The sequence below is a fragment of the Triticum aestivum genome, chromosome 3B (assembly GCF_018294505.1).
Source record: "Triticum aestivum cultivar Chinese Spring chromosome 3B, IWGSC CS RefSeq v2.1, whole genome shotgun sequence".
Taxonomy (NCBI): domain Eukaryota; kingdom Viridiplantae; phylum Streptophyta; class Magnoliopsida; order Poales; family Poaceae; genus Triticum; species Triticum aestivum.
The window spans coordinates 676,272,559-676,283,038 of record NC_057801.1 but is presented as its reverse complement, the minus strand read 5'-3'; the positions used below and the strand labels follow the sequence as shown (position 1 = coordinate 676,283,038).

Here is a 10,480-nt window from a genome sequence, read left to right as displayed (position 1 = left end):
CAAAAATTGAAAAGAGCGGCTTGGTTTACTCCAGTATCTCAGTCCAGAGGCACCGCCAACATAGGAAGCCCAAATACATGTCGCTGCAGGCTCGGCCGACAGGGCGAAAAATTAGGGCAGTCAAAGACCTGGAACTTTGGGACAGAACAAGTACGTGCTATTTATGTGGCCTGGGCCATGCAGTTCATTTGATCATCACACGCTCACCCAGAGCATGCAGATTTTGATGGATCAGTCATGCAGGGGATACCATGGGGAGATGGGCACAAAAGCGTACTTGATTTCTGTGCTTCCTAGACTCCTAGTTCGTGCTCGCATAATACCGCTTGATTGTACTGAAATGGTGGGATTGTTACGATCTCGTCAGTGTCCAATCCCCGGCTAGTAAAGCCTGCAGGAGATCGATTGTTTTCCCGGTGGCCTTTCTACTTCCTGCAGCACACGCTCGCCTGCGGCAAGGCACGCGACGGGAACCTCACAAGCAGATCTGGCAAAGCACGCGCTGGTCTTGCACAGTCACGGTGGATAGCAGTTAAAAGATCCGCCATATGTGGGTTGGTGCCCTGCCGGACTGTGCTTGAGATCCCCCGTGTGACTATTACTTAAATACAACACCATGGTTCAGCAAAAAGAAGCCACGGCATCCATTTAGTTAACACCAAGCTCCAGAATAGAGAAACTGTTTTGATATTCAAACAAAAATAGACCCTAACGGAAACAAACGGTTACAAATATAGAGTGAATATAGGCCATCAGGCCAAGATTCACACAAGAAAAAAATATATGTACATCAACATGACGACATGTTCTAATATTGAGTTAGTGCATAGGTTTGCAAATTGTGATGCCAAGGGCCTACAAGCGAGGGGCTTGAGACTTTTTTTGTACCAACAGTCAACAGGGCATTCGCTAGCGCAGAACATAGGAAGCCGATTAGTTGATTTCCATGACCAAAGAGTTCTTCACATGTCCCTGCATTAGGCATCTCTGAATAAGAATTGGGAAGCCATCATTTAGCTATAGCCTTCATATTAAGGAACCTAATTTTGAGTTGGGAGCATACCTTCAGACATAGCATGCCTATCATTTCTGTTTCGAAGGGACTGTTCGTGTCACAGTGGACACCCCATCCACAAATTTCGTTCGAAATATCACGTTGGCGTTGTTGAACATACCCTCTTTAAGCGACACAACTATGAACTGCAATGACAAACTTTGAATTGTTAACTGAAAGGATGAAACAAAGTTCCAAACACACACATACACAAGGTGACTGAACATGAGTCATTACAGAACCACAACATCTAGAGGAGCAAGATTACCTGGGACTGCGGAAAATGTGCCTTTATCATTCTACCAATGTTTTGCGTATGGCTCAGATCAAGGGCAGCATCAACCTGCAGTACAGGGACATCCAGATCAGTTGAAAAGGATTATTATTATTAATTTAATTTTTATTCTGTACACCAAAACAACTTGCAAATACCTCAAACATGGAGCATATGGGACTAAAGAGAAGAAACATGGTAGTCATCTTGCTCAAACTCAAGAATTTACATCAACAACAAATGTATCATGCCAGGAACAAAGGTTCCAACTAGACAGAAGAGGGACTTCTAGATAAACCAGTCTATCCATATGAGCATGAAATGAAAAATATCGACCTGATTCTTTTTTGCAAACTAGTGCTGGTAATAATCAAACTTTTAGGTCCATATCAGACCATATGTTTAGATCAGAACCACTATAAGCAATGGAGATCAGGCATCACAATAACATGCAATGGTGCACTATGGAGTCTATGCAGTATCAAACTAGCAATCTTCCCAATCCATACCATGGTATACTTTCCACCACGGTCTAGAAAAATATAAAACAGCAAACTAAATGTTTGCAGCCAGGAGTCATGGAATCATGCTCAGGCTAGTGGAATAGTTGCGTTAATCTTCACTGTTCATTGTTAACTGATCATTTGCAAAATCCAAACATCATACAATGCCTGATCATAAGACAGATCAAGTTCCAGCCAGCCTTGAAGCTGATTTTATTAAGTTTCAGTGAACTGTCTGTAAACTTTGTCATGTGAATTTGCTGGAACACTGCATCGCAGTCTTGCTAATCTTAATTGGCTATGCTAGTTTGTAGTATGACCAGCCAGATTAGAGATGGTGGTAACCGGTCAGCAATTTAAATACAAAATCACATGCAGACATACCTCATCTAATATGTAAAGTGGCGCGGGTTTGAAAAGAAGTAACGCCAGAATAAGACTAAGAGCAAGAAGGGACCGCTGTCCTCCACTAAGTTCAGATAAAGATTGCTTCCAGACAGTTCCAAATGCCACCCGAACTTCAAGACCATCCAAGAAGGTACCACCTTCAGGAGGATCAAGTTTTGCCATTGTACCAGGTAGAAGAGTACCGAATATAGACCCAAAATCCCTACAGGAGCAGAGGTTAGTTAACTTTGTACATTTGTGAGTAAAGAGAATACTATCATTACAGAGTATGAGCAATATTCATGCAGTGGTGCATCTGCTGGGAAAGATTACAGAAAGGTTACTTACTTGTTAACTTTCAGCCATGTAACTTTCAAGGTCTCTTTCTTCTTCTCATCCAACTCTTCTATCACTTTCTTGATTTTTGACTTGTCATTCTGAAGATGACAACAAAAGGTATGTTGCATGCTGCTACCAAAACCAATCCCAGGTTATCAAGAAATTTATATGTGCAAGACCTACCTCGATAATATTTTTCTTCGATATCAAATCATTGTATTCATCCTCTGCCTTCTCAAACATTGCCATAACTTTCTTATTGACCCTCTTCTCAAGACTGCATTTGACAGTTAAGTAATAAGTCAGTGTGTTGCATTGAAAATTGAACAGCTGATAAGAGAACTATCCAGAAACATCAGATGTACTTGCAATTTTCCTTATTTCACTTTTTTTAGATAAAAAATGTACCCGGATTGCTGAGCTTGGAGATTATCAAGTTCTTCCCGTGCCTTGTGTGGCTCACACGATGCAAAGTCATAATCTGTACCACTTTTTCCGAACAATTGTTTCTCAGTTGCAATCCAACTGTACTTCTCCATTAGCTTATCAACCCTTGAAGAGCAATCCTTCTGCTCTATCTCCATCCTCTTAACCTGTATGATATATAAGTTAAGAAGTTATAAAACCAGAAATATTCACCATCTGCCCAATCAGAACAGTATTAAAGAAAAATCAGTTCTAAAGCAGAAATATGCACCACATACCCAATAAGTACAATACTGAAAAATTTCAGTTATAAAGCAAAAATATGCACCAGAGCTTAGACCCAATAAGTACCTCATTTTCCATTTTCTTCCTTTCGACATTAGAATCACCTAGTAGCTGCTGAAGTTTTTGCTGCTCCTTGGAGATGCTGTTTATTTGTGAGTCGCATTCCTTCAGTTTGGAGCGACCAATATTGAGCTCAGATTCAGCTTGGTCATACTCTAGCTTTGTGGCAGCAACCTGCATGTGATCAGTGAAACAAAGGGGAATACTTTAATTAATGAAATGTAACGCCTGGTAGTTAAGTACAAATAAGCCATTACACCACATATTGAACTACCTTGCTCTTATGTGTGCCCCAGGTTTCAGACAGCACAGTAATCTGAGCTTTCGAAGTTATCAATTGCTCTTCAAGCGAAGCAAGTTCATTAGCAACTGCATCTTTCTCCATAATAAGCCTCTCCCTCTCGCTTTGATAAGCCTATTCAGGATAAGCAAACATAGAAACAACAGATATGTTATTCGTTAAACTGCTGGGATTAATGCTCAGGACTGAACTAGAACTCAAAATGAAGTTGTGAACATAAAGTTGTGAACATAATATCATACATAAAATTCAGTAGTAACCAGGCACACTATACTCCAAATATATTCTGCACAGTGTTAAATAAAGCGCTTTAAGCCTAAGTGGTAGATTAATCCTTTTTTTAATGGACAGAACTTGGCTGTTTTTGAACTACTTCTGTTTGGCTGCTTGCGCAATAATGGCAATATGCCATTTATCTTATTATTAGGGTCCGTTCGGGAACTATTTCCTTCAGATTCTGGCAACATGATATCTATTAGGCTATATCTATTTGAACTGAACTGCATTTTAGTTGTCATTTTGCTTGCTGTGTGAACCAGATGAGTGATGTGTATTTGCTATGGTATGAACTGCATTTTAGATGCTATTTCAATTATCTATGTGCTATGTTTCCTATTTTCCTGTGCATATTATTCAAAACAGTCAAATTCTGGCCAATTTTAAGCATGCTTAAGCATTGATTCTGCGCCAATAACAGTACGGCACCCTGCAAACTTACACGCATCTACAGCGGGAGCTTGTGTTTGACTAATGGCAGTCAACAGAATTTATAATCTTTAACAATAAGCAGACTAAAGAAAGTAGCTCAGTTATCCATATCTAACAGAATATGCATGGCATAAAATAACCAGACAATCCATTCATGAAAGAAAAGGACAATTCTATAAAAGAACACTACTGACCATTAAAAAAATCATTCTAGAGCTAGAAGTTAACTCAAGATAACAAAGAAGAGGAACATCTTATTGAACACGGTAACACTCCAGATATAATATTGCAAGTAACAAACGCAAATCACCTATGGCAAAAACAGAGTAAGAAAACCAACCTTTAATTGCTTCGACATGGCCTGCATTTCCGATTTCAGTGACTTTATCTTTTTTTCTAGAGCTTTGAGCCTACCTTCACGTTCACTGCCATAAGTCTTAATTGTCTTTTCCAAATCAGAAACAGTGGAGACACATTTTTTATGCTCCACTTGTTTTTCCTTCAATTCTTCTTTTGATTCCTGGAGTTCTTGCTCAAGTTTCTTCACAAGTTCACCTAACTAAAGTACAAATAGAACAATTGTTGATCCAATTCAAAGCTGAATGTGGTAAGGTAACCATATTGGTGGCATAAAAATAATAATACCTTGTGATGTTCATTTTGTTCAACTCTGCTTTGAAATAATGACAGATCATATGATTTGAGTTCAAACTGAGATTTCAACTCAGCATATTTTTTATGCAGAGGCAGGAGCACAGCGATCTGGAAAACAAGGTAAATCAAAATATCTACTTATCAGACAATTGCAAGGCATTCCATTCAAAAGAATCAATCTAACCAATGTTATGATGTCAATGTATAACATGTTTATACCAATGAAGAGAGATAATTATCAGTACTAAACAAACAAAAACTAATGTGTGTTTAATGTACAATACATGATCAATTAGAATTTGATTGGTAGCACCATAAATTCATTTTCCTTCTTTACCATCATGTATACATGCTAATGCCATTTATTTCTTATGTTGCAAAACAAAAGTTTTACAAACTTTCAGTTCACAGATAAAGGCAGATATTTAAGAGCAAAATGTGGTTTGTAGAGAATATTGTAGTATCACATCACACAATCACATAACATAAGAAGACCCAGTTCTCGCCAAAAAAAAAAACATAAGAAGACCCAGGATCATGAAGAGTACTATAAATACATATGTATTCAAAAGTAAACAGGATAGCATGTAGAGGCATTGCACTAAGTGAATACCTTCTGTTCAATAACAGAGAGCCTGTCCTCATGGTCAGAGAGATCAGCCTCAGCTTTAGCTAATTCATGGAGTTTCCTTAGCAAGTCCCCGCCACCTCTGTAGTGTTTATCTCATCAGATTAGTACATAAAACGACAACAAATCCAGGATACTTGTTTTGTTTTCTGAAAGCAATCTAGCTTGTTCCCAGAAAATACAACTATAAGAAGCCAAAGATGACCAATACCTGTTCGAAATTTTGACTATGACCAACCAGTACCAAAAAAATAACGCCTGATGAACATGTCTGCCTACCCTAGAGCCCCTTAAGAATGCTATGGAAAAACAATTGTTTTTAGGAAAAGGTCTAGATCACCCCCCCTTAGGTTTTGGGGCCAAGTCAACATAACCACTTGAGCTTCAAAACCCTCTAAGCAGCCCCTAAGCAGTTGAATACCATTAAAATGATCCCAAAATATATAGTTCTGAGGGTGGTTTTACCACCATCACCATGACAGGTGGTGTGGTTGACAATTCAGCATTTGGTGCCTACTTGTCTGCCACATCATCTAAAAAGCTAACAGCTAAAAGAAATGGCCCACGTAAAATTATTCCTATTTTAGAAACAAATTCCCAGGATGACAAAAGAAATTCATGTGTTTCCTAATTTTGAAATTTCAATAGAACAGGTAAAATCTGTACTCAATATTTCCAGAATCAGAAATTTGATTAATTCATATTTCCAAACAGTTCAGAAAGTACAATTTTTCGGTTTTGGATTCCTTTAAAAAATATTAAAATTACAGTTTTTTTGTAAATTTAACTTAAAAGTAAACTGATTTTCCCGACTTATTTTGTTTCCTAACATTTTACATGGTGTGGAGGTGACATACCACATCCTCATCCATGTCACCTACCACAGTGCCAAAACCGTCTCGGGGGTTATTTAAACAGTAGTCAATCAATTTTAAAACGCAGGGGTAATAAAAGAAATGTATTGCATGATCCAAAACAACAGGGAAGGCAAAGGAAAGGAACACCCATTTCAAAATTCATCAGAAAATAAATCAGATGAAAGCATTAACAGCAAGTGAAATGTGAAATGTGACATAATATTACCTGCGACTACCTCCGGTCAATAGCCCACTAGGCTGGAAAATGTCACCTTCAAGAGTCACACTTGTACTGCCAACTTCCCTATTAAAGGCAATCTATAACAAGAGAATCAACTATATCAGTAAGAACCAACACCGCATACATATTATACTTGGATAAGCAGACTCAATTAGAACTAGAATGACTAAACATATTTCTGAAGAAAGCTACATTACCTCCTTTGCTGCCTCCATATTTCGACATACAAATGTCGAGCCAAAGACATAAGCCATAGCATTCTGCAATAAAGAATCTCTTCAAAATTTAAGATTGTTCATATAATGCATGACAAGGTATATACGTCGTGCAGAATACTGTAAAAACTAATACAAATTATGCAATCATAGGATGAGAATACTAACCTTTACTTCTTCATCATAGCCAACCAATTCTAGAGCTAATGTTACATTTTCAGCTCCAACCTACATACATACAAATCAGTATAACATTCTCAAAAGTCAGCAAAAAGGTTATATCCAACGAATGAAAACAAAATATTCACTGACCATTCTACGAGCCGCCTGCTGGACTCTATCAGGTATGGTGCCTGTATGGATTTTATTCAACGGTATTATGGTTACCCTCCTTTTGAGCCCTCCATTTTGTAGGAGCTGCTTTCCTGTGGTTTCTGTGTCAACAACCACATTATATAGCCTGCCTCCAGCAGCAACCTGCATAATTTGACTAGGAATTAAACTGATGCAGCCAAACAAGTTCCTTCACTGAAAGGAAAAATCAACTTCAAAACAAAAATGAGGAGTTTGCTGAAACAGACCTCCAATGCTGTTGCCGTGGAGCTATCCTTGATCTTAATAAGTCGTGCAACTACTCCTTTGACTTTTGATCTATCAAATTTTTTAACTGGATCTTGATAGCTGAAGTTGACATTCCCCAGCTCACCAGAAAGTGCACGAACTTTGTCCTTCAATTTCTGGACCACCTCTACCTCTGTCGATCGATCCTATGAATGATGGAAGAACACAAAGAGTGATGAGAAACAGTTTCCAAACATTGCCTACCCTTTAAGGAACTTCTAAAATAGTAATATGCACCGTTTATGCCACAGGAAAGTGATCTTTTTTCCATACCTTTTGCAGAGCTTCCATCTGGCCCTCTTCGTAATTTATAGACCCCATGGATGCCTTGATAGCATCCAAGTCTTTTGTCCTAGCTTTCAGCTCTTTCTCAGCTGCAGTAGCTTCATCACGCTTGGATTTCATCTGAGCTTTCTTCTCTTTCAGCTCCTTCTCAGAATGGCTTATCTTTGTCGTCAACTGCTTTAGTCCAGATTCTGCCTCTCCAACAGCAGCTTTTGCATCTCTAAGTTGATCTTCTAGGCATTTCTTCTCATTCGCACTGCTTTTTCCTGCCAGCACACCCTGTGTAAAGTAGAACTTAGTATCCAAGAACTCAAAGTCAAGTTGTCCGTTTATACATTCTATGATTTGCAAAAGTTTGCATACCTGATATTCTTTCTCGCTCTCATCTATCTCCTTTGTCAGATCCTCTGCTCTCTTACTCATATCAGATGCACCATCCTCTGCATTTTTTACAGCTGCATCTCTCTCAACAATAGATCTCTTGATGTCCTCAATGTTCTTCAGGATCTATAAACAAATGGCGTATATTTCACACTGTAAGTATTTTGGAATAAATGTGGGTATTGAGAAACATGAATATAAATAATGCATTACCTTTTCAGCAGCCTTTTCCTCTGACCTTAGAGTTTCCTCTTGATTATCCATCAGAGAAGTTTCCTTAATAAGTGAATGTGAGAGCTTATCCACTTTATCTGACAAAACCTTCATTTCACCGCCTAGTTTGGCTTCTTTTTCAGCAGTTAAGGTAGCTATGTTTTTGTCCATTTCATCTATGTCTGCTTTTAGCTTTTCTGTGCTTTCATCCAGTTCAACAATCTTTCCCTGGATCTGTTTGACATCACTGAGTGCACTTTCTCGCACCTTCTCAGCTTGAACAAACTCATATGCAATACAGAATCTTTTTAGTCGATCTAGTTCAGTGTTACCATTGGCCCATTTCATGTACTGGCACCTCTCTTTTCTAAGTTTCTCTAATGCAGGAAGGATTTCATCATCAAGAAGTTTATTGATCTCCTCGACTTTATTCTGCTTCTTCTCAAGTGTTTTAAGAGCAGATTCCTTCTTCATTTCATACATCCTTGTGCCTGCTGCCTCTTCCAACATGGAAAGAATTTCTGGAGGCTTCATGTTCAGCACTTTCGTAATACGTCCTTGCATAATCAGAAAATGGGGATTGTTCACGTTAAGCTGCACAGAGTGGAAAAGAGTCTGCACCCGGGAAGGTTGTGCAAGATGGCCATTTATAAGGTATTTGTTCCGTCCACCAACTACAATCTACAGATGCAAGAGTAGCTTGTCAGTATTCAGTAAAGCTGGAGGCACTAATGGTCCACAACAGAAACACTACAAAGATTAAGAATCCGATCGAAAATTAAATAAACTGCAGATAGCGACTTAAGTTAAAGCAGATCCATGCACAATTAAGTGAATTAATTAGAAAAATTGACAAGGCGTTATTGCCTGTTAGTGGAAAACATTCTTCCGCATAAATACTTGAATGCCAAAAGTCCGCAACGAACTAAATCTAGACCATATCCATAGTACAAAACTCCTAAAATCCTTTTTAAAATCCACCCCCAGTCAGTATTACGAACTCGAGAACCAACAGACAGACGGACAACAACTCCCGACTCAACAATTAGCGTCAAATTCGAACCACTAAGGACAGAAGTGTAAGGGACGCACTAAATCCCCTTCAGAAATTCACCCACAGAACCCAATCACGCGCATAGGGAGGCGTCAAAGGACAGGCAGGCAGCGTATGTCGGGGCAGGGGGTTGGGGATGCGTAACCTGGCGCGTGACGGTGATCTCGGCCGAGTCCTCGTAGCCGAGCGGGGAGCGGGCGCGGTCGGAGTTGTCGAAGACGATGGAGACGGTGGCCTTGGTGACGCCGGCCTGACCCTGCTTGTAGACGAGCTCCTGGAGCGAGGCGGCGCGCACGGCGCGGAGGTCGGTGATGCCGAGCACGAAGCAGATGGAGTCGAGGATGTTGGACTTGCCGGAGCCGTTGAGCCCGGTGATGGCGTTGAACAGCGGGTCGAACCCCGGCACCACCGTCCGCCCCGCGTACGACTTGAAGCCCTCCAGGCAGACCTCCTTGATGTGCATCTCGCCGGCCGCCGGGGGCGTCGCCGGCGGGAGATCCGGTTAGGGTTTGGGGGGGTCGAGCGGGAAAGTTTCGGGGGGGCGGGGGATTTTTGGGGATGGGGTTTCGAAATGGTTTCCGCCGTGTGGAGTGGACTGGCGACTGGTAGTGAGGGGGGAGAGCCGAGGGAGAATATGCTGACGGCGGGTGGGCATCATGTGCTCCTGGGCTGAGATGGTAACATGGGCCTTTGGCTGGGCTTCGCATAAGGCGTTTATTCTCTGTTTTTTCTATGCTTGCTGTTTCTTGCTCGGAAAAAAAACTGTACTAGACCTTTTTTTTTTGAGAAATTTTTTCATTCAAATTACGAATCAGTACAAAGCAGTTGACTCTTACAAGCACACTGAAACGCAAACACAAAGGACCATGAACACCTAGAGTATCCTAAGACAATCATAACACAAGAGAATCTCCGGAGCCCTGTGTCATCATCCCTGAATCTTGAGAGAAGACCCCTGCAGCAAAAGGATCTGCAACCAGTCGCAAACAGGTCA

The 10,480-nt window shown here is 40.3% G+C and overlaps 1 protein-coding gene across 2 annotated transcripts; it reads right to left on the bottom strand.

Moving 5' to 3' along the window:
• Positions 1–668: 668 nt before the first annotated feature.
• Positions 669–10,076, bottom strand: LOC123071654 (structural maintenance of chromosomes protein 2-1). Of its 2 annotated transcripts, none has more exons than XM_044495235.1 (21): positions 9,632–10,076; positions 8,433–9,113; positions 8,202–8,345; positions 7,827–8,117; positions 7,514–7,699; positions 7,245–7,409; positions 7,101–7,160; positions 6,915–6,977; positions 6,703–6,794; positions 5,605–5,701; positions 4,983–5,099; positions 4,678–4,896; positions 3,603–3,743; positions 3,335–3,502; positions 2,966–3,150; positions 2,741–2,834; positions 2,567–2,655; positions 2,216–2,441; positions 1,323–1,397; positions 1,064–1,200; positions 669–987 (listed from the first exon to the last, which is right to left on the bottom strand). In XM_044495235.1, the coding sequence occupies exons 1-20, from the start codon at positions 9,947–9,949 to the stop codon at positions 1,084–1,086; spliced, it is 3,528 nt and encodes a 1,175-aa protein (XP_044351170.1). In that variant the 5' UTR covers positions 9,950–10,076; the 3' UTR covers positions 669–987; positions 1,064–1,083. The 2 variants fall into 2 exon arrangements, with proteins under 2 accessions (XP_044351170.1, XP_044351169.1); XM_044495234.1 differs by having other exon boundaries at positions 669–972.
• Positions 10,077–10,480: the final 404 nt, after the last annotated feature.